This window comes from Parasteatoda tepidariorum, chromosome 4 (genome assembly GCF_043381705.1).
Source record: "Parasteatoda tepidariorum isolate YZ-2023 chromosome 4, CAS_Ptep_4.0, whole genome shotgun sequence".
Taxonomy (NCBI): Eukaryota; Metazoa; Arthropoda; class Arachnida; order Araneae; family Theridiidae; genus Parasteatoda; species Parasteatoda tepidariorum.
The window spans coordinates 32,965,724-32,991,217 of record NC_092207.1 but is presented as its reverse complement, the minus strand read 5'-3'; the positions used below and the strand labels follow the sequence as shown (position 1 = coordinate 32,991,217).

The following is a 25,494-nucleotide window of genomic DNA, read 5'->3' as shown; positions in this document are numbered from 1 at the left end:
TGGTCCGGTTTTCGTGAAATTGTGAAAAAATTACTCACATTCTTTCAACCAGGGTCCGCTTTTATGAATTTGTGCTAATAGGGCCCCCCGGTTGTTGCAAAAAACTTTTTTAAGAAGTTTTTAAATTGTAAATAGACACAAGATTATGCTCGGCACTGTAAAATTATAGTAATAAAAAAATTAAATTTTCAAAAATAAACACCAATTGCTGCTTCTAAATTAGAAATGCAACAAACCAATATTTGGTGTTTAGCCTACACTGCTAAACGCAGAATATTCATTTCGGACGAATAATGGAAGAATCGTCTGCCGAAGACAAAACTTAATTTGTGTACGTCCATCTTTCTTGTTTTCTGCCCTGGGAAGGGTTTATTCGATTAATAAAACAATAATGAAGATAAAAAAATTTGCGAAGGGACCGATTAAAAGAAAAATCATTTTGTGAAGGGTCCGTTTTTAAGTTAAAATATTTTGTGAAGGGTCCGTTTTATGAAAAGATATTTTGTGAAGGGTCCGTTAACGGATCCAAATTACTTCTAAACAGACCCTTGGTTCTAGAAATGGAAATTGCATAAGTAGTTGTGTGAAAAAGTTGTAAATATAAAAGAAAGACCATCACGAAAAATTGTTCTTAATTTAGTTATCACGTATGAGGACAAGAGGTTGGGGAAAAAAGAATCTTAAGAATTAATTTCGTTAATTCAAATATAATGCTCTTGTACTATGTTAGAGCAGTGGTTTTCAATCATTTCCACATCCTCTTTTGGCGAAACACAGGAGAGATAGTACCTTAGAGTGGTAATTAATATAAATTTGATTTCGTTTAGCCAATATTAATATATTTTTTTTAAAGTGCAATTTTGGTATTTCTATCTTACCAGCGTTTGGGATAAAAAAAAAAAAATAATTCTACAAATTAATAAACAGTTGTGTCAAAAAGTTGTAAATGTTTAAAANAAAAAAAAAAAAAAAAAAAAAAAAAAAAAAAAAAAAAAAAAAGGAAAGAAAGAAATAATCTCTAATAAAGAGAAAAATTGTTCTAAATTTAGTTTTCTCGCATGAGGGCAGGAGGTCAGAGAAAAAAAAATAATCTTAAGAATTAATTTCGTTAATTCAAATATAATGTTGTTAATATGTTAGAGCAGTGGTTTTCAACCATTTCCACATCCTCTTTTGGTGAAACACAGGGGAGATATTACCTTAGAGTGGTAATTAATATAAATTAGATTTCTTTTACCTTATATATTTTTTTTAAAATTGCAATTTTGATATTTCTATCTTACCAGTGTTTGGGATAAAAATAATGATAATTCTATAAATTAATAAACAGTTGTGTCAAAAAGTTGTAAATGTAAAAAAAAAGAACAAAAAAATAAATAATCTCTAATAAAGAGAAAAATTGTTCTAAATTTAGTTTTCTCGTATGAGGGCAGGAGGTCGGGGGAAAAAAAGAATCTTTGCCTATACCTATGATAGGCCTATATTTGGCCTATTTTTTAGTATAGACTAGACTAGCGTCTTTCAAAATGAGCACTACGCTCTACCGAGCAGAAATTTTATTGTGAAGTGCTACAATGATAACTTGCTTTGAGTAATGAAAAAGTTGTCAAATTGACTTCGTGCAGTGTTCAATTCAATTTTTAAACAAGCAATTAAATTTTTTAGTTTTAAAATGTTACATAGTAGTGACTTAGAAGCTTAAAACCACTTTTCACATTTTTAAAATAAATATGTAAATAAATAAAAATTCAGTAATTAAGATCATTTGTTGTGTTCTTAAAATAAATTTTTTAAAAAATTAACGATCTCCTACGTGTGCTAACTACTAAAGAATAGCAATTTCTGTTAACAAATGGTATTAAGTAGTTAGTATTTTTATAAATACTAACTCCTTAAAATATTACTTTACCTTTTCTCTAACAAATGAGTCAATTATTAATTTATATAAGCTGATACTTAAATAAGTTCAACCTTATATTCAATGTTATTATTTCTAAAATTTTCATCATGAATAGGCCAGGATGTGAAAGTTATCAATTCTATGCACTAATTAATATACGACTAAATAATATGTGACTAATAAATATAATTCCTAGTGAAATTCGTGACCTTTTATTGGATCTTTTAGTTCAGAAAGGAAAGGCATGCAAACATTGAATCAACTTAATCTTTTCTATAACAAGTGAGTCAATTATTTATATAAGCTGACACTTAAATAAGTTTTAAGCTTATAATATTCGATGTCTAAAATTGTCTTACTCAAATTCTCTTCATTACAATGCAATGCTTGATAGCCATTTATTTACTTAGTTTCAGTAATAAGATTTAAAATTAATTAGTTAATTAATAAACGATTTAAACATAACTACCTAATTCCAATAATAAGAATAAAGAAATCTTTAAAACTTGATTCAGAATCTCTGGAAATTTAATTGGAAATCAGTTCGTAAAATATTTAAAAATAATCTTATGTATATGGTATTTTTTTCCCCCTCACTTCAATTAATTTTTATTCGATATTCTTCATTAGTTCAGATCCAACAAAATAACAAAGTCGTGTTTTCATTAATTTATTCAGTTGAAAATTCTGCAATGTTCCTTGTTTTCAATTTTTTTTTATGTGGGATAACTTTTTCCTCCTTTTGCGTGAATCTCATTAGTTTTGTTTATTTACCGAAGAAGTTCTGCTTGCTTCATATCAAACTAGAAACTCATTTAGTATTGTTTTGTTTCACTATTTACAAATTATTATTTTCAAACGAGCTTTTTAACAAGACAAATGATAACTGTTTGGTAAAATACTGCGTATACATTTTATCAATAGATTTTTTATGTTTAAAATTAGTTTTATGTTGAATTTTTCTTTTAATCCGCGGATATTTCCGTATCGTGATCTATCGCAGCAACTTTAAAACCTCATTATTAGTTATTCATTAGTCATTCATATTTGTTATTCATTAGTCATTACACGTTATACATAGTTTTGTGTTTGTATTTCTTTATAATGCATTTAATTATTTACACATCAACTCACTAAACGCAAAGAAGGAACGCTATGATAATATTTATTTTAACTTCATTATGTTGTGATTTCATCTAGACTAGACATTCAGTACCACAAGTTAAAGTTTATTTTTTTTATAACTTTTTTACTATTTTGTTGGATATGTATGTATAATATGTAATAAATATATTTTTTCACGAAAGAACCTATCCTGAAATCAACGCACTTTTTATAAATAAATAAATAAAAAAAATGCCTACCCTTTGTTATGCTGAAAAGAATTACAATTGAATAACGCTTTCAGTGTTATAATATCTTAGTAGATTTTTTTTATGTGCTTTTATGACAATTTTTAGACATAATGTAACACTTCGTATACTACCTCTAACTAATAAAAACCGTTTTTACATTTTCCCCCCATCTTGACTAGGTACTTTGAGTACTTATTAAAAATGTATGAACTTATTTCGAATAAAATGAATTCAACTTAAATCACATTTTTTTTTTCTTTCAAAACATAATTTCACTTACAATTGTTATATCGGCGTGAAAAAAAGTTATATATCTTTTAGTCGTGAGAAACTGTTTTGCATAATATTGCTAGACTTTGAAAATACTGTTACTGCTATAACTGAAAAAAATTTTTTTTTTATTATCATCCTAACGAAGTTCAATATGTTAAAATCTTAATTTTTTTTATATGATGTAAAAGCAACTTATTTCAATTTTATATTAATCTCATTAAATTTCTATATTGAGTTGAAAATTTAATCTTGTTTTCTTGAATGAGTTGATTTAGGTTTTTATAATTGAAATTCGAATGCCTGTATATAACGCTATTTAATTTTCTTGTCGATATTTTAAAAAAGAATGTTAAATTATGTAGAAAAATAGAAGTCACACAATAGCAAATTATAATCTTGAAAATAAAAAATCTCTTAATTTTACAAGCGATTTTCAGGAAAATATTTTAGATTTCTCCAACCACAGGAATGCCGGATAACGGAATAACGTGTAAGAGTAATTACACGTAACTTAACGGATCTGAAAAATAATGACGTATTACGTCACTAAATATTTCCTTTCTATCTTACTTACTAGTTAAGCGAAGAAAATTAATAGGCGTAGACTTGTTGAAATTACAAATGAATTTAAACAATTCTAATGCTCTTTCATTGCATTCCTTTTTTTCTTCTCTTGAGATGGTAATGATGATTTTCGAGATAATAGCAGTTGATTATGGTTGAAGTGGTTGTATTAATTGACCTCGTCGTACGAATTGCCTTATTAAAACAAAAATTATTAGAGATATTTTGTGTCTTCATTGACGATGTCTTTTTTTTTTATTTTTTTAAAATGTTGATTTCTTTAACGTTTCAATACTCTGTCGATTAAATATCTGTGAATCCACATAAAAATTACGCGTTTCTAACTTTAATTTTTAGATAGAAGTTTTAAGACTGATCATCAGTAACAGTAAGTTAAGTGCGATCATCAATGATCTAAGTTAAGTACGATCATCAATGATCTAAGTTAAGTACAGTCATGAGTTCTTTTTTAAATAGAAAAGAAAGAAAAGCGGTGTTTTTATCTTTTTATTGATCAATTATTATTATTATTATTTTTTTTTTTTTTACTTTTTGACAAGGGTTACTATATTTTGACAAGACTTTAGCAAGACTTTTTTTTTTCGTAAAATGTTAAAATTGCGGAAAGTCTGCTCTTACTGTTTTCGTTATTTTGTTAAAAATGAAAATAAATGAACAAAATACTAACAAAAATATTTGTTTGTCTAGACTTTTTGTTAAAGAGCCGATTTTTGAGACTTAGGGAAAAACTTACTCGTAATTTTTTTAAAAGCTATTCTAGAATCTAGTTGTAGAAAGAGATTCTTTTGGCCTTTTTTTTTTTTTTTTGTGAGAACACAAAAGCTGCTTCTAGGAGTTAAGGTTATAAAATAATATAATAGTGAGTTAAAAATGTCTTTGATTTCGTTGTTCATGAGAAGCGTTTTGCAAAGGTTCCACGTTGAAGATGAGAAATATTCTGAAGAAAAAATAAAAGATTTTGCAGAAAAGTATTAATAAAAAATAAAATATTTCATGAATGGTCCGTTTAACAACTTGCTTGCCGGGGGCTATATTTAAAATATTTATTATTTTCTTTAACGTTAATGCTTCTTGGTTGACTATAAATTACATAGAAAAATAAATCTACGCATTTATATTTTCTATTTTCCTTAAAAAGTAGAAACTTATTTTGCTATTTATGATTGAATAAGTTTTAAAATTACTCCCAATTTACAAGACCCTGGAATAATTGTGTATAAGTTTTTACGCACCATTGCAGTATAATGTCTGACTAAGGGATTTTTTTGGACCATTTTAGGTTTTTTTAAAACAGAAATCCATCAGATATGGTTTTGGATTGTTATTTTTATTTTATTTTATTGAATAACATTTTTCAACTTATTATTTTTTTTCTAAAAAAACAACATTTTGTTTTGTTTCTTTAAAACAACTCGATAATGTCAACATTTTTAATTCTATTTGATTAAAGATTTAAGTGTATATGTGACACTTAAGAGTTGGATGTTTTTTTGATTTTGATCACGTTCGATTGATTAATTAATTGATCGACGTTACTCTTGGATATTTTTCATTGAATATGTTACTAATTTGTTAAAATAAATTTTTTTTAAAAACTACTCGCAATGCTAACTGCACAACAGAAATCCTAGAGACCAGGTGATTGAGCGTTCGCCTCCCAATGAAGTGCTCCAGGATCAAAACCCAGCTGTGGTTGGTTGATACGAATTCTGCTCTAAGTTCGCACCGATTGCAATGCTGACATAAAACATCCTCAGTGGTAAACGGATCATGGGCTAGAGTTCCCTTGCCGTCGGGCTAACCGCAGGTGCTTTTCCTTTTCATATAACACAAATGCGGTTTAGTTCCATCAAAAAATCGTCCACGAAGGCTAGTTTGTCCCAATACGTGCATTAAGTGGTTACTGGTGCACGTTAAATTTGTCGGGGTCACAAAGTCCTTCAATTTCCCATAACAAATCAATACATCTGGGGGTACTTCTTCTTGTCTTCTGGATTGGGTTCAAAATTACAAGGCTACGGAGGCATTGGCAGTCGTAAACATTGCAGTCGTAAACATCTACATTGGCAGTCGTAAACTCAAAATTTGGTTCAGCTGTTCAACGCCGATTGAAAAATAAATTAGAAAAAAACTGAACTGTTCAATGACGGTTATATAATGTGAAAAAATTATAAAATGCTTGATCCAAGAGTTCCCTTGTCTTCTGGGTTGGAGTCAAAATTACAAGGCTACAGAGTTGAACATTGATAGTCGTAAACTCACGGTTTGGTAGGCTGTTCATCGCCGATTAAGAAATAAAATAAAATAGAAATCCTATTGAATGTTTACGAAAAAAGTTGGAAATAAAGATTTGAAAAAGTTTATGGACCCGAAGCTCGTAAATTAAACTAGGGATACTTACTTTTTTATTTTTAAGTGAAATAAGACATATTAATCCACTTTTGGGGGGAAGCAAATTATTTTTATTTAATTAGTAGCCAATAAATTACAAATCTTTTTTTTTTCTTCAAGAAAATTTTACACGGTTTACCTTTTATACCTTAACCGAAGTCCTCATTTCGAAATGCACGTGCCATCATAAATCACCTGCATCATCATCATCATAAGTAGCTCACACAACCTGATAGTAGAAAATATCACATTCTTTGTTGAGCATCTCTTTCCAATGAAAAATGATTTTTAAGAAATCCTCACGGTATGATTTAAATGAAGTGGGATTTATTGAATGGGCACCTGCATCACGAAATCTTCTGGAATACGAGGTCAGAGGTCCAGTTATATTGTCCTTGAATCCCACGATCGGGCGAAGCGGGTGGTTATTGATCTCGGCCTACCCTCCCGTGGTGCTAGAATTTTATTTTAAAAAAGTTATAATTAATCGCATATCTTCCTTGACTTGTAAGGTGCTTCTTAGAAAGAGCCAATGGGTACGTAATAACTTGCCCTCAAAAAATTGAAAGCCCAGAAGTTTTCGTGATTATTATTTTTTTTTCTTCAGTTTCTTTTCTAATTATAGTGTAAATTCGACGAGTCGGCGCACCATGCGTACAAAAAATTTTGTGCGGTGCTGATAGTTTTATACAGATACTTTTCCTCTCTTTCTAAAAGTTGGAATAAGAAGTTAGTTAAATTTTTTTTCCTTCTGGTTTTAGAATATTTAAGAGGGAGCTATACCAGGGGAGAAACAATTCGTCACAAATTCTCTTTCCCCTCCATAACTAATTTAAAAGAAAGAAAAAGTGAGTTCAAACGGACCCTTCACAAAATATTTTAACTTAAAAACGGACCCTTCACAAAATAATTTGTCTTTTAATCGGACCCTTTACAAATTTGTTTATCTTCATTATTGTTTTGTTAATCGAATAAACCCTTCCCAGGGCAGAAAACAAGAAAGATGGATGTAAACGAATTAAGTTTTGTCTTCGGCAGACGATTCTTCCATTGTTCGTCTCAAATGAATATTCTGCTTTCAGCAGTATAGGCTAAATACCAAATATTTGTATGTTTCATCTCTAATTTAGAAGCAGCAATTGCTGTTTATTTTTGATAATTTAATTTTTTTAAATTATAATTTTACAGTGCTGAGCATAATCTTGTATCTATTTACAATTTAAGAACTCCTCGAAAAAGTTTTTTTGCAATAACGGACCCCATTTGCACAAAAGCGGACCCTGGTTGAAAGAATGTGATTTAACGTTTATTTTATATTCACAAATTACGAGTAATTTTTTCACAATTTTACAAAAAACGGACCTTTCACAAAATGTATGGATAGACCTCTACTAGACTAAGCCATAAAGTTTCAACTGTTGAAAAAAAATTCAAAACATTAAAAGGCGAACAAAAATTATTGGAAGAGAACTTTAAATTGCGTATATCTAAGTTATCTTCTCATAATTTATTTTCATTTCTATATTTTAATAATTTATTTTAAACAGTATATTTATTAATTATTATTATAGTATATTTATTATTATTTATTAGTATATTTATTATTATTTATTAATTTATTAATAAACAGTATATGAAACTTTATGGCTCACTCTATGTTCGTCTGAACTTACTTTTTCTACATTTTAAATTAGTTATGGAGGTGAGGAGAATTGGCGACGAATTTTTTCTCTTTTGGTATGGCGTCCTCTTAACGGTTGACTGTAAGCTTAGAATATTAGCTTGTTATGCTAGGTTTTTACATTAGACGTTCTTAGAGCCGCGATGGCTCAGGGGATAGAGCCTTCCAACGAGGTGAACCGGGTTCGAATCCCAGCGATGCTTGGTCGATACGAATCCGCATCCGGCTCCCACCTACTACAGTGCTGACGTCAAATTTCTTCAATGGTAGACGGATCATGGGTTTGAGTCCCTTTGTCGTCAGGTTAACCGTGGGGGGCTCCCAAATGGTGTTCGCGGAACTTTAGGGTTCCGCGAAAGTGTTAAAATGGTTCCTTTAGTTAAGACTTCTTTTTTAACCAGTAAAAATTTTTAAAACCTTTAATTATATTTGGATCTAATCAATAATCCATTATTTATTTAATATTTCAGTTGCCTGTATGAAAGTATTTGAAGTTAAATGCCAATGAAAAACAAATGGCGTATTTTTAAATGTTTTTTTCTTGTTGTATACATTGAATAAAAGATGAAAAAGTCATGCATATGTAAAGTATTGCATTCAAATTAAAATGAAATAACTCAATTCGTTAATAAAGAAATATGTTCCGTAATAACTCTTTTCTACGGTTATTACAAAAACATATATTGTTAGCAGTTCTTTTTAATTTTCATTTCAAAGATAACCGTAATTTGGCTTATTTTACTAATTTTCAGCTTATGCTTTATAGGCATAAAAAAAAATCATAACTATGCTAGAATTATTTTGGGAATTTAAGTGTCAAACATAAAACCAATACAAAAAAAACATTCATCTTATTAAGCAAATCAAAATTGCTTTTATTCGTATTAAGTTAATATTTTCGAAACAAACTAGTCCTTTATTGGTTAATACTTTTACAATTTTCTTTACCTATTGTATTCATAAAAGTCGGTGTTCCGCTGAAAGAAATTCGATTTTTTAGGGTTCCAAGCTTAAACTAATTGTGAACCGCTTCCCTAAATAATCTTGTTTCACAGACATGAGGTTTCTTAAATTTTGTATTGCAATCACCCGAAACGCGTATTGTAATCAATTTTCTGACATTTTTGGATAGATAAATGAAAGAAACGTAAATGAAAATGAAAAAATTTCTTTTTAAAGTAAGTTTTGACTAAAGTTCTCATAATCTTCCAACTCCTGAAGAGTTAACAAAGAAATAGTAGCATCGCGACTCCATGGAAAAAGGTACGAAGGCACAAAAATAAAAATTGAAAAATTGCAACATTTTTCGAAACATGTAAATTCACTGTCGTTGCTCAACAAAATGGGAGATTGTTTCATTGTTTTAACAACTATGTTATTTTTATTTAGATCCTAATCTTAACAAAACATCAAGCAGTCAAATTTTTTTTTATGAGCATCAGCCACAAATTTTGCGTTAATAGTTAACATCTGAAATGTTATAATTCACTGCTTTTAAAATCTTTTATCAAACTATTGTGTTAAACTCAATAAAATAGTTCGGTGAAGCATAGTGATTCGCAGAACATTACTTAAGGACAGGACCCAGTAGGACAACGAAGGTCAGTTTAGAAGCCAAAATCTTTGGAATAAAAGGTATGCCTAAGAACTATTTCGTTCCTGGAAACTTGTAAGATAAGTATTACAATAGTTTTCTTGGAATATGTCATTAACAACTGCACCTTTAGTATCAGCTGATTTTGGAATCCTTATTGTTGAAATAAGAAAATCGGGAAACATAATCTTAAAATCTCATCTATTCCTGTCAGGCCTATACAGTACCAAGACACGCGAACAATAGTTCTCCTTATTAGAATTGAATTTTGTTGGGATCCCTTTTTACGAAGGGTGGTATACCACACAAGAAGTTAGAGACTTTTCCTTGAAGGCACTGTCAACTTATGAAATAACAATACTTTTCAGCAAATAATATGCTATTTTTCATAAGTTTGCTTAACTCTTCTAAGTAAGTAGTTCTCTTCTAAGTTCTTTGTAACTGCAGATTAAGTTTTGCTCTCTGTATTCAATATGAAAATGACGTAAAATATCAATATAAAAAAAAGCCATAATTTTGCAGAAATTTTTATTTTATTTTTTATTTTTATTTTACAATTTGAAAAGTTGCTCTAATTCTAAATTGTTAGGAGACTTATAAATATGCAAAAATGTTAAATTACTGATTTTAATTACTTGTTGAGGAACGGAAAAATGCATGACGCCTTCCAATGTGGTGTTCGGGTTCGAATCCCAGCGATGGCTGGTCAATACAAACCGTATCCGGCTTGCACCGATCACAGTGCGGAAGAAAAATATCCTCAGTGGTAGACGGAACATGGGTTAGAGTCCCCTTGCCGCCAGTTAACCGTGGGAGGTTTTCTTGGTTTTTCCTCTCCATGTAAATGCGGGTTGGTTCCATCAAAAAGTCCACCACGAAAGCAAATTTCTCCCAATACTTGATCCAGGAGTTCCCTTATCTTCTGAATTGGGTTCAAAATTACAAGACTACGGTTTTGAACATTGGTAGTAGTAAACACAAATAATTAGGTCGGCTGTTCAACAATGGTTCTAAAATAAAATAAAATCGTTTAATATAAATCATTAAAACAAATAAAAAAGATATTAATATTAGCAATTAGATAATGCGACCTAAATCTGCTCATTACGTGTAAAATTCATAATTATTTTACGCTTACTTAAGGATGTGGTTATTATGCATTCACACATTAACTAATTTAATTCTTTGTAATAAGTTATTTTGTCTGCATCTTTATAATCTGTAAATATTCTAATTCTTCCAGATTAGCTTATTTTATATTAGATTAGCTTATTTTATATTAGATTAGCTTACTTTAAGCTTATTTTAAACCATAACCTTTTTTTTTTCAATATGGAAAATAGGAGGGGGAGGGGAAGTTTATCACGCAAAACAAGGTTCCGAAAATTCTGTGTCAAAAAGACTTAGGAAACGACAATCACGTGTAACATGTTTATTTTGTATTTATTCAATTAGATACATACAAGTGACGTCATTGTAGGTAAATCATGGCATTTGTCGATTCAAAGGCCAATCAGGTTCAACACTTCGGAGTGACGTCGCTTTCAGATATCCAATTAAATCTGATATGATTTAAATCATATGGTTAGGCATAATTACTTCTTTTTTTCTCGAGTTGCAAGTACCCAATTGTTAATTTCTTTAAACTAATATTTTATTAAAAAAAGTCAAAATGTGTCGCTTAATGATGAGTACTTAGTAGATTACGTTTAACATTATCCCAATTATTACAAATCAATTCTCAATTCTTAAAATGTATTAAAAAACTTTAAAAAAAAAATTGCGAATGAAATTTTTTTATTTTCTACTAAACAGGTGCTGTTAATAATTCAATGTTATGAGATTGACGCTACGTATAATATACAAAATAGCTAGCTACATCAAAATGGAAACATCTATTAAAACTGATGTGAATAATTCTTCGCATTGTGTTAGTTTAAATTGTAAGAATAATAATGGCATCACTGCTCTTAAATCGATTTTTATAGTCTTATTCAGGATTCGTATATTCATTAAAAAATTTAACAAGTGGTTAAGTAACAAAGTAATATGCCTTTTAATTAATTCGTATTCACCACCGCTCTTACTATTTCCAAATAATTATATGTAGCTGTAAGACCATTGGTTTTTTTAATTTAATTTTCGAGTAAAAGCTAATTTAAAAAAAATTGAAAAATTGTAGCTTTTTTATTAAAATAATTGTACCACTCTTTTTAAAGACCATACGAATCCTGTGATTCTCCATTCAACGTACCTCAGAATAACAAAATATAGTTTCTTAGAAAAATAAAATATTTTGTATGTAACTTAAATTATCAATCTGGAAACAATACTAAGGAAAGTTTGACGTTTTGTGGTTTATTACTGCTCCAAGTTCTTTAAATATACATTAAATTTTTTAAACACAATTTTTCTACTTTTTAGTACAACATATCGCTGTAGCTTTTTCTTGTTCCTTAATTTGAAAAGAAAGACAAAATTCTAGAAACTTTTTTAAAAATTTCTAGTGAACATATAGGATTATAGAATGTCAAATATCGAATGAGGTTATTGCACTATTGTGAGAAAATTTATTGGTGGTGATTTCTGAAAAGTATTAATTCCTTTTATCGCGTTTCAGTATTTTTTTTTTACAACTCAATGGTAGAAACTTTTTACCGGAAAATGCTCTTTTGCTAAACAAGAATTCTATTGTTTTTTAAGGCATAAAAAAAAATTCCAATTTTTTTTGTAACAATAATAATAATGGGAAGTTGTGAACTATTCAAGAGTGATGTTTCCAATAAAAATATAATGTTTATGTAAAAGAAAAAAAAAAGTTGATACAAAAGAATATTAACTGCTATCATGGCTGAGTAGACAGGAATACTGCAATAAAAATAGTGATACAGTCCTGAGAAACTTCGTATTCTGAGAAAGTACCACAACTTTTCCCCAAGTTCAGCTGTGCAAAAAAAAAAAAAGAGAAGTGATATTCACCATTGGCTGTGAAGAATGCAGAGTGAGTCAGACAATTTGACCCCTGAGCGGGGGCGGAGAGGGGGGAAGGGGCCGAGTGAGTGGAAACACTTGGCATTTTGTTTACTCGCTTGACTGTCAGGTGCGAGTCCTGCTTTCGAAGGGGTTTGCTGCAAAAATCGAAACGTGAGCTGTATGGATCGATTTTCAGAACGTTCCAATCGACGCGGAAATGGACTTAGTGAAATATATAAATAACAGGGTAAATATTGTGTATAGAATGTCTCTGTCATATTTAATATAAAAATAAGGTAGACAAAATACATATTATCACTTGATCAAATAAAATTTTCTTTTTTATTACGGTCTTATGTTTATTCTTATTATTAGTAACTAACTAATGCCGGTTGGTTAATTTGCGAGAATTAATTTCATAATTAATAAAGTGGAAGAATCCATTGTGGTGTTGGGGGCACAAGGCCTGCACTGCGGGTTAGTGCCCCCCCCCTTTAGAGATGTTCCTTTTTTTTAAATTTTCATTTGTGACAATGAGTACGTCTTTTTCGAATTCGTATTTTGGTAATTTTTTTTGTTTGATAATTTTTGCCAAACTCTCTAAAAGAAATTAAAACTAGTTTACCAATGAAAAGAAAAATGCTCGATAAATATTATTATTGTTAACCGATTTAAAAATGGGCTAATTCTTAACGATAGAGGCTGTCACTCTTTACTTATAAAGACGATTATTTTATTTAATAAGGCAGTGTTTCCCAAAGTGTGGTACTTGTACCCCCCAGGGGTAGGGGAACAGTTTAGAGGGGGTACGCGTTCTTATGCGAAATATCTTGTAACAAACGAAAATTTCATAAAATTTTATTAGAAACAGAGCTAGCCATGAAAATTTACGATTAAGTAATTTTCTATTGGCTATTTTTTGCAGAATTAACACTTAATAATTAGTGGTGTCAACAGTCAGTTGTAATTTCAAACTTTTGTGCAATTTTTGTACAGTAAAAAATACATTCATTTTCTTATTAGTGGTATACAGTGTTACGAAACATTTAGAAAGGGTACACAAAAGTCATAAGTTTGGGAAACACTGTAGTAAGGTAATGTGCGCCAAATAAATAAATTAAAAAACTGACCCTCCTGAATAACTTTTGATCTAATGATCGTATCTTCACTTTCTAGGTTTAAAACTTAATGGTTCCAGGGAGTGACCTCGAATATGCTAATTAATTAGTGTATATAATATTTTAATTTGTTAAGTTATTTTAAGGTGTTTGTGGTCTTGGAAAAATTGATACTGGGCATCTTAAGACTGGAGATGGCTTAGGTAGATGGGTGAGACACGCTTCTCATTGCTTTGCATTAATGGAAGGAAGACTAAAAATTTGGTGACAACCCCACTAAACCATGAAGCTCTTTTGCCTTGTTCGCACTATGCAAGGGTCTGGTTTATGTGGGGTATGTTGTGCTGATATTGAAAGGATGCCCTGGTGCTCCGCCATGGTAAACAAAACGCCATGCAATGCCTGGGCACATTGGCAGATCAAATGCATTCTGCAATTTGATAGTTTTACTTAAGGTGACATATTTCAAGGACGGATGATGCATCGTGTTCGAAGTTAGAAGCATTTAAAATTTGTTAAACTTACATTCTATAGAAAAAAAACTAGAGATTTTCTATTGAAAACAATTCGTTTTTAAATTGAGTTCCAAATTTTTTTTATCAACAATTAATAAAGAATTCAATATTTTCTTGTTCTCATTTTTTCAAGGGAAAACAAATCAGACTATGTTGTAATGCCGATTTCGTTTATTTTTCAACATGGAAGGGAGGTTGTAAGAAGATGTGCTGTTAAACAACTTGTTCACTATAGTTTAAAAAAGGGAAAAAACATACAAGAGCAATTTCTGTTAATTTGAAGTTGAATAAATGAATTAAAAAGTACTGATGAATTGAAATTATGACTTCACTATAAATAATAAAACGACGTATAAAAAGTTCAATACAACCAAGTCTTCCCTCTATCCCAAGTTCATTATAGCGAAGTTCAATTGCATTCCATATAACGATAAAGCCCTCGAAGAACAACGGCCTTGTGCGAGTAATTTAACTTATGTCTTTACTACAAATTGTGACTGAAAGCTGCCATGATTATACACATGTCGTTGAGGTGACGCATCGTAGGTCAAGCGCGTAATATCCGTAGTCCTTAACCCCCGGGGGTTACGACCCCGAAAAAAAGAGTCATCAAAGAAATCTTTCTTGGTTGACCGCCTCCCTGATATTTCTACAGAAGAGAATGCCCTCTCGGAGATTTTGTTAATTTGCAGTAGTCACGCTCACTTAAATCTTATTCATATCCTTCGATTGCCGGTTTAGTTGACATGAAACAGGTGGCGTACGTAATAAATGTTTAACATTCTTTTTTAAACATCGACGACTAATTGAATCATTAAATAAGACTAATTGAATAAATATTTTTCTTTTCATTTTTTATGGGTGTATATTTCATTGATTGCCAATAAACTAGAGTATTAGATTAATAATTTAATCTTCTCTCTTTTCTCGTTGCAGAACTTAGAGGGTTCCAACGTCGCCGCCTTCTTGGATTTTGTTAATTTCTGATTTGCGTTTTCTTCACTACTACTTTTGATGATAATATATTATTCGACAGTACTAAATTCTGTTTTAAAAAGAATTAAATTAAAAGGGTCGCTTTATGTGATACGGAGAAATAGTGCTTGTTAATTTTTAGAACTTAATAGATTTTTTTTCGAAAAATGTCGAGCAATAATATGATGCGATTTATGTTTTATGACTTTAAAACTACTCATTTGCCTGCTTTTAGAATTTTTTTTTTAATTTATTATTTTTTTCACAGTTTAATGAAAAACGATTTGGATGACACCAAAAATTGCAATTGCACAAAAACAAAGATTTTTGTTAAATATCTTTGTTTTTATGCAATTGAAATTTTAAGTGTCATCCCAATCGGTTTTCATTAAATTAAACTGTAAAAAAATAATAAATCTGAACAAAAAAATTCTAAAAGCAGACAAATGTATTATACTAAACAGTCTTTCGAAAAATGCTGTGCACAGAATTTGTATTGGCATAATTTTATCAGAAAAAAAGGGATAAATAATCTGGAATTCGTAGCAAATTTATTCTCTAAATTTGATTATTTTCAAAAAGATTTCGAAGCTGACAAACAAACATAAACTTTTTTTTATTTAGTGAATTAATTTTTAATAAACACAAATTTATTTAAACCGGCCTATTTGGGTACTGTTAATTCTGATTCCAGAATTCTGTCGGCAGACTTACTTGGATAAAATGAAAAACTTTCTGCGAACACAAAATCTCAATAAATTTTCTGCCCACATTGTAACTAGTTTCACAAAGAAAAAAATGAATGAAATATTTACTAACAGAATGTTATCAACGTTTCGATAAAAATATCGAGGCAAGATTTTATTTATTTATTTAGATTGTGTGAATATGAATCTCAATGTGTGATTTTTAAGTCTCGCGAATCTCGACATTTAGTTTTAAAATCGAATCTGAATCGAATCTAATACGAATCTGAATGTTTAATTTTATAATCACGTTAATACGAATCTCGATGTTTGATTTTAAATTAGCTTGAATACGAATCTTGATGCTTTATTTTAAAATCGTGTGAATACAAATCCCGATGTTTCATTTTAAAATCGCGTGAATACGAATTCCGATGTATAATTTTTAAGTCACTTGAACACGAATCATAATAGTGGCTTCTAAATTGCGTGAATACGAAGCGCGATATTTGATAAAAAAAATCGTGAAAATACGAAACAAGATGCGTAAATAAGAATCGCGATGTGTGTCTTTAAATCATGGAATGTATTTTAAATCGCGTTTGCTATTGGCAGGAAAAAAGATGAAAACGAATATTTTTTTTCTCGCTAATTCGAAAAGGACAAACTTTCTTTGAAGAGACGGATTATTATTATTATTAATTTTAGTAGTATTATTATTTTGGTGATAGTAACACATTTTCCGCCAACAGTGTTCGCGGAAAATATGTATATTATACGGGTCTGTATAATTTAAACTCAACCAATACAATTGATTAGGAAAAAGATTTGTGTAGGGAATACCCAGGACTAAAGAGAATAGAGGGGCTGGTTCACTCCTTTGAAGTATCTCTCGCCGCGCCGATCCTCCGACGTCACTCTAGTGACGTCACTTTGGCGCAAAGCTCGCACTTTTACTTCAAGAACGGAGCGTTTGGCCTTACTAGCTCTAACTAATATTGGATCATTTCTTTTTGCGAGATATTCTAAGACATTTGTTATTTTCTATAATGACTTTCCTCAGTTTTTGCAGTGAATTTACAAGAATTTAAAACTATTATCGAAATGCCAGTTTGCGCGATTGCAACTTGCAAAAATTCTGATATAAAAACAAAAGGAAAAAGTATAATTTTTCGCGTGTTCCCTAAAGTAAATGAACAACTATGTAAAGAATGGATTCCGAAATGACACAGTTAATATAAAACCGCAATACGTTTATTCTGTCGTAAAGAACTTTTATAAAAATTCATTATCTAAATAGAAACCGCCTCGCTACTTCATAAAGAAAGGCAGGTGAAAAGAATTAAAAAATAGATAAAGTCAAAGAAAATTAAAATGTAAGTAAAAAGTATAAATAAAATATATAGTATATAGTTGAAATTCTCCTAATTTCATAACATATTTTTTAATGTAGTTATTCTAAATATTTATGATTTTTTTTAAAAATTATATTCTCTTCAATTTAAATATCTATAAATTATATCATCGTAAATTTAAATGTCTATAAACAATTGTAAAATTTCTAATGTCATTATGAACCTAAATTATTATTTTGTTTCAGTAATTAGCGTTTAAGGTTGATGTTTCCTAATGATTAAGTATGAACAAATTGCTATTAACGACATATTTTAAAATCAGGGATTCTAAATTTAACTTAACTTATCTTTATAAAAGAATATGTAGATAAAAAAAGTGTCGATATATGCCTTCATTTTTCTTAATAGTTAAAGTTAAAACTGAACTTTTTAAAATAAAGTATTTATCGTGTCATTTTCACCAACTAGCAAAACATTTTTATAAGTTTAAAATGGTATTTTTTTAATATAATAACCAAGAAAGTTTTTTTTGAACTATGTTTATGAACGGAAATAATGTGTTAATTACGTAAAGTTTGAAGGCTAATAACCAGAAAAAGTCTAACTTATTTTTACAAAGAGAAAGATGCAAAGTTATCATATCTTTGCTTGCGAGATCTGTGGACACAGTGACGTCATGAGGAGGGAAATCGTAGCTTCAGCTCTAAGAGCGGAGTGAACTAGCCCTTCTATTCTCTTTAGCCCTGGGGAATACCAGCCAATAGCCCTTTAACTTAAGAGGACGCTATACCGTGGGATAAACTTTTAATTGCAAATTCTGTTTCCTCCATTGGTAATTTAAAGTTAACAGAAAAAGTAAGTTTAGGAAAAAATGATGGAAAAATGCTATCAAATTGTCATAATGCAAACAAATTATAGTTGGATTACTTCTACACTACGCAATCCTGGGTTATCTATGTATATATATTGATCTTATGTATGTCCAGGATAGCCTGGTTGATAGGACGTTGGACTCGTGTTCGTGAAAACGTGAGTTCAAATTCCGCCATCTAAGTCCTCCAAGTTCCCACAACAAGTCAATACTTCACTCAGGATAGAAAAGTAATTAAGAGCTCTGATTACGAAACATCCTGTATACAGGCATTTCGGTCTTTGCAATTGCCTTCATGCGTAATTCATTTCGTTGAAAGGAATAGAAGAAAAATTATTATTTTACAGAATAATATGGGATAGGGGAATTGGCAATGTCTTGTGTATTATGTTTTTATTTATTTATATATTTATTTAATCTGATATACAATACTGTTATGTGCAGTCTGTTTTTTTATTCCTTTCTTCTTAACCTTAAAATAAATGTCCATTTTAAATTTCTTTCCCATTTCATTCATATAAGTAAAGAAAAAATAACAAGTACACTTATACAAAATTAGTTTTCAAAACGAAATTAATTTCAGAAATATGTTTTTACGGGAAATGTTTATTTAAGTTTACGAAAACTGTTGAAAACGAAAAACAGATTTTTAAAATTCTGCTTTTTTTATACTATTATGTGTTTTCTTTATTTAATTTATAAAATTTAAAAGCAGTTTTAGTTTCTTTCAGAAAATTACCCTCATAATCAGAGTTATTTGTATCCTTAAATACATTATTTCGAGCTCATAATCTTAGAGAAGAAAATTACATATTCAAAGAAATTCAAAATATTAGATTTTTTTTTAAATATATCCAATGAGAATTCATAAGCGATTCTTTTTTTTCCTTTTAGATTTATTCTATTGTGACTAATCTATTTTAATTATTTTGTTTTCCCGAAACGCGAATTTTGCTAGAGTTCATTTTCAGGGTAATAAACTCGTATTTATTGTAGAGTTCAGACTTGTTTAAAAAAAAAAAAATTTTTTTTTTTACCTATATCTACTTTTTTTAAAATTCATTTATTACTAAACCAGACGTTATATTTTGTTCAGGTATTTATTTATTTAATTTTGTTTCGAGTATTAAAATAAATAAATTGAAATATTAGAAAAAATCTGGCTTGTACGAAATGCCATGTGACTGTCTTTTTGAAGCATTTTCCTACAAAATTTAGACTCACGCTCTATTTTCTACTTTATATATTTTGTCTACGGTCTCCGAGGGATTCTGTCCTGCAATCCTTAGAAAAAAAAAAAAAAAAAAAAAAAAAAAAAAANTGAGTTAATTAACGCTTTCCCCCCCCCCCCCAAAAAAAAATTGACAATATTTTTTTATTGTACTCTCAAAAGTTTGACTCATTGAGATCTGAGATCATGTTCGCTTACAATAAATTAAACCTTTAGAATTATTATTAAAAAAAAAAAAAGATGGGCCAATACTGAGGTAATATTCCAATTCAGTGATTCATTTTTCATAAGAATAGTGTCAAGGCTCAATTATTAATTAATTAATTTCAGAGCAGCGTAATTGACATAATTTTTTGCAACAGGGCGACATGTCATCGTAAATGTAAAGAAATGCTTAAAAAAATATTTGTATGTATCATTGCTAAATTTATTTTAAATAAGACTAATTTTTTTTTCCATTTCAGTTTTAACTCAGCAACTCCATCCTGCAAAATCAGATGATTTCAGTGTGCCAAACATATCTGACTCTTATATTCCTACAGTCACACCTTTTGATAATGAAAATGAATTTAAGAACAAACTCTCTAGTGAAAATGAAAGTGCGCTAAACTTAAAAACTGATAGTGATAATTTAACATGTATTAATAGTCATAATTGTTCCATAAGCGCAACTACACCTCAGACTTTATCTACATTGTCCAAAATAACATGGAACCCTGTTCCTGTTAAAGTTTCTCCAGAAGCGACTGATTCCTTTATCAGTGCTGAAACTCCTACTGATAGTTCTCAATTTTCTGATGCTAGTCTAGGTGAAATACATTCCACTTTGCCAACACCCTTGAAAACCATTCCTACTCCCAATGAGATTGTTGATCACCACGACGGCAATGAGCTCGATTCTGAGGTTAAACAATCTGAAAATAACTCAATTTCTTCAACCATTTTAACTGAACCAACTGTATCAACTACTCAGCAATCTACTACTGAGTATAAGGAACAATCGTCTGATCTTACGACCTCTAATTCCGTACAAATGGAATCTAATGCTGTTACAAATTTAGAAACAACGACGCAACCAAACATATCGCCCATTTCGACAATACCTACATTATCAATAGCCATTACAAGCGCACATAGCAACACGCATGATAAAGAACATTTTAAAAGTTCGCCCATTGTTAATGAAGATCTGAACAGTTATCCTTCCACTATCACAGATTCTTCACCGCATAGCGAACAAGATGCTGAATCCTTGTTGCCCAATGATCTAAATCTAATCCAAACATTAAGCACTTTGTCATCAAAGAAACTTATTATTGAAAACTTTTCTACTTCATCAGCTGAAGAATTAAATAAGGCATCTACAGAATTGCAGCCATTTGAAGTTACTACCTTATCATCTAAGGAACTAAATAACGATGAAATCATTACTTCTTTATCGAAAGAACCGAACAATGATGAAGTCATAACTTCATCTCCCAAAGAAACAAATACTGAAGAAGTTACTACGTCAATTAAAGACTTGAGTACCAGTGAAGTTCCTGCAAGTCCGAAGAACTTAAATACCGATGGAGTAAAATTTGCCACTGAAGTTTCTGTTAATGCGGAATCCCGTGAATTTGAAAGTACTTCCACGGAGCGTCTATTGACTAAAGTTAAAAATAGCGAAATTGTTAGTTCAACTGAAACATTGGGAAGAACTGCATCAAAAAACGTTCGTTTCGATGAAAGATCAGAAACTCCACAGTCATTATCCCATGAGCAAGATGTTTCGCCATCATCGGTTATTTCTCAAACTGCAGCTTCTGATACACTTAGGAAAACAACTGCATCCACAGTATTAGATTTAAGTACTGCAGTACCTTTTCTAACTACAGAATATGCAATTGATGCTGATGTCTCAACGAAGGGAAGTACTATAAATATTATGAGTGAAAACAATACCACAGAATCCACTCTTTCCTCCGGGTTTACCAAAATGAGTGATATTCAGAGCACTAATATAGACATCGAACTAACATCTGAAATGAATTTTGACAATCTTGGCACCTCCGATTCAGAAACTTTCATGAATAACCACGTTTTTGAAATCACCGAACAAATTTCCGAAGAAACATCCGAAACAATCTCAAATGCAGATTACTCTGATCTATCATCTAGTAATTCAGATTCGGAAATTGCAACCGAAAATACTGAAGAAGTAGAAAATGCAATGAGCTCAACTGATAAGGAATATAACCTGTCTTCCGAAACATCAAGAATTTCAAGTATCAGTACTCCCATACCATTCCTGTTTCGAACACCACACGTAAATGATACAATTGCAACTACCGATTCTGTTCAGGGTGGTGGAACAATATCTGATGCCGATACTTCGACTGTTTCATCTTTTCCTGAAACTACAGAAACAAGTACGATTTTCGTGAATGAGATTTCGTCTTCTGATTCACCACAAACAGCACGTTCTTTGCCTTCAGATTATTTTCATCCTATCGAAAATGTATCAAATTCAATCTCCAGAAACATAACTCATTTGTTTGTGGCTGGAGAATCTTCTACCACTTCCAGCGGTGAACCATCCACTACCACTTTGGAGCAAGATGGCATGTCTAATCATATTCCATTGATGGTTTCAACTGAAGAAGAAAGTAGTCTTAATACTATAGAAACTACTTTTTCTGAAACGTCAGATACGTATTCTACTCTTGTGAGTGAAATAGATAGCACTAGTACGGAAGGTTTTTCTGATGAAAGTGGAAGTTCACATTTTACCACTACACTCACTGATACATCAAGTTCCAATCTGTTTACCATGGCCACTCACAGGGAAGGGAAACATATACCTTTTAGTACAACCAACTCCAAGGATAAATCTGATGAAAATCCATCTGGCGGAGTAATTGTTGTGACAACTTCAACTTCACATGAAATCCAGGTTACTGAAAAAAGTTTGAAAATGGTAAGCATATTTCTATTTTTTTCTTAAAAAGGTTAATTAGTTATAATTAATTGAGATTTTAATCTAGAATAAATAGGATTTTAATATTGAATAAATAGGTAAAATACAATCTATCATAGTGTCGTTAAAATTTTGAACTATCCATTCAAACTCAACGTGTAGTTTTCTAAGGTGATTTTTATAATTATTTTAGTTTTGAGCACATTTCATTGCAAATCGCGAGAAATGTTCTTTTATTTAAAACTAGGGAGTATTGTCCCTACTCCTTGTCACTCGTCAACTGCGAGTAATTTTTGTTTCTTGAGGATAAGCTTATTAATAAATCATAACAAAAAACATTTGTTAAAAAATATCGCTAAATATTTTATTATTGTCAGTGGCGGATCCAGCGGGGGGGGGGGGNGGGGGGGGGGGGGGTTATAGGGATCATGACCCCTAAGCCCCCCCCCTCAAAATTGAAAAAAAATTAAATAAAAATAATAATTTTTAAATAGTTTACAAAAGAAATAAAATATTTTAAAAATTATTTATGGGGCATATACACCTGGCAAAGTGGCAGCATGAATCAGAAGCAGGACCAACGATCTTTATAAGATCATTAATGCCTGTGACATCGATTTGTACCCATCAATCAGTATGTTGTTGAGAATTTTAAAGGCCTGTTTAGACGATCCAACTTCTTGGACAGAGATTGATTGATATTGATGGAAACTTGTTTTGCTTTGAGCTCGGATCGTGTAAACAGTCATCCAAGAACTTGGTCCAACTTCTTGGACGATAGTAGAGCATGTTCTACTTTCCATCCAAGTTTTTTCTCCCTTAACCAATCAGCGTCTTAGGTTTTGTGACGTCAACAAGCAGGCAGCAAATTATGTCATTTTGTTGTGGGTTTTCATAGATTTTAGTCCAAATAAATTGATCTGTTGAGGTTTATTTGTGTTATTATGATTTTATTTGAATTTATTTAGTAATTTTAAACTTATGTAAGTATTATTTTATAATGCTGAATATGAACAATGCTCATGCGCAAGTTTTTCTTTCAACGAATCAGTGACATTCAAGAACTTGGATAGTGTCAACGAATCATCCAATTTCTTGGTCAGAGAAATCCGTCCAATTTCTCGGATTCAAGACAGGGGTCTGTTTAGAAGAAATTTGGGTCCGTTAACGGACCACTTTACAGTGTTGATCATAATCTTGTATGTCTTTACAATTTAAAAACTCCTTGAAAAAGTTTTTTTTTTTGCAATAACGGACCCTATTTGCACAAATTCATAAAAGCGGACCCTGGTTGAAAGAATGTGAGTAATTTTTTCACAATTTCACGAAAAACGGACCTTTCACAAAATGTCTGGACAGACCCCTGCAAGAAATTGGATCGTGTAAACAGGCCTTAATAACTCTGCCAGTTAGTGCATCAACAGCAGAACGCTCCTTATCAACTCTTCGACGTCTCAAAACTTGGCTTAGAGCAACTCAGAATCAAGAACGATGAAATGGACTCTCATTATTAAACATTCATCGAGAAAAATTGATTTGGATGTTGAAAAAATCATTGACAGATTTGCCAAGGTTTCTAAAAAACGCATTACATTTATTATTTAAAGATTTTGAATACTTAAATTATTTATGTATTGTTCTATTGTTCATTATAAAAAAAATAAATGCATTAAAAACCCCAGTTTTTTTTCTTCAAAAAAATATTAAAAAAAATTTTTTTCATAAAAAAATTAATTGTGGGAGGGGGGGATCTGTGTCTATGACCCCTCCCCCCAGGAAAAATTTCTGGATCCGCCCCTCTTGAGGATAGACTTATTAATAAATCATAACAAAAAACATTTGTTAAAAGCATCCCTGAATATTTTATTATTGTAGACTAGGTTCTACAAATTTTGTTAAAAATATAGGGATTGTACATTTTCTTTTACTCTTGATCATAGCAACATCATAGATTGTTTTAAATTCGTATTTGATTTTCAGTTACTACAAAAACTCTAAATGTTTTTCGACTAAGAGATTATTGACTAATAGAGCAAAAGTTAGAAATTCAACTACAGAATTGAAATTTGAGGTATTGAAAGAACCCCACGGGAACGAATTTTATTTTTCAAAATTCCAATTTGTTAGAAAGTTTCTACGATTTTAAATGCTTTTTTTCGCTAATTTTTACCTCACTTTTTTTGCTTTAAATAATGACCATTTATCCATTGTTGAATAAAAATATATCCCTCTCCAGACCGTTTTATGAGCTAACGGCTAACTTGCCAAAGCAACAAGAAAATAATAATATATATGAAATAAAAAAAATAATAAGAGAGTATTAAAGTCAAAATTAACAAAATTTTATGTTAAAAAAAATATAGCTCCTTAAAAGATAAGAAACACAAAAAGAAAGGAAATAAATCTCTAGAAAATTTTTAAAGGTAGAAAAAATTATTTGCTATTTTTAGCAGACGATAAATTCTGCTAAATACCGTAAAATCGAAATTGAAAAAATTTTTGTGAAAAAAAAATTAGCACTCTAAAAGATGTTTTAAAAGCCAAGAAACATAAAGTTAGGAAATGAATCTCCAAGGTAATGTTTTTTATTTTTAGTTTATTTATTTTTTTAAGGGGAAAAATTATTTGTGATATTTAGCAGAAGATAAAACTTCTACTTCTTTATCCATTTATAAATATGCGCATTTATAATTATTCTATCTATTGACAAATCAATTCAAAACAAGGAAATGGTAATTAAGAACAATTAAGGCTTTTAATGAGGGATCAAAAACTTTCATTAAGGAAAAACATCTATGTCATTTGATGTTCATTTCTTTTTTAATAGCATTTTCGCCTTATGCTATTAAAAAAGAAATTTCTTTCTTTTTTTTCTTCTTCTTTTTACTTTATATATAATCTATATATATTATAGCAGTTTACAAAATTTTGGCTACACATCCCTTTACCAGAGGATGCATTTTACCCATTCCTGGCCCAGTACCCATTCCTGGTTCATTTTGCGCTTTTTCAAATCTTATATAACTATATTA

The 25,494-nt window shown here is 30.3% G+C and overlaps 1 protein-coding gene across 2 annotated transcripts in view; it reads left to right on the top strand.

The window, feature by feature from the left end:
• The window catches only part of LOC107456830 (uncharacterized), a 56,791-nt gene that overhangs the window by 16,276 nt on the left and 15,021 nt on the right, over window positions 1–25,494 (top strand). The window contains exons 1-2 of one of the 2 annotated variants that reach the window (XM_043056831.2): window positions 12,871–12,999; window positions 19,968–22,462. In XM_043056831.2, the coding sequence (XP_042912765.1) occupies window positions 20,537–22,462 (1,926 nt within the window). In that variant the 5' untranslated portion in view covers window positions 12,871–12,999; window positions 19,968–20,536. Of the gene's footprint in view, window positions 1–12,870; window positions 13,000–19,967; window positions 22,463–25,494 lie in introns of those variants that run through there. The other variant, XM_016074793.4, reaches the window with a different exon arrangement.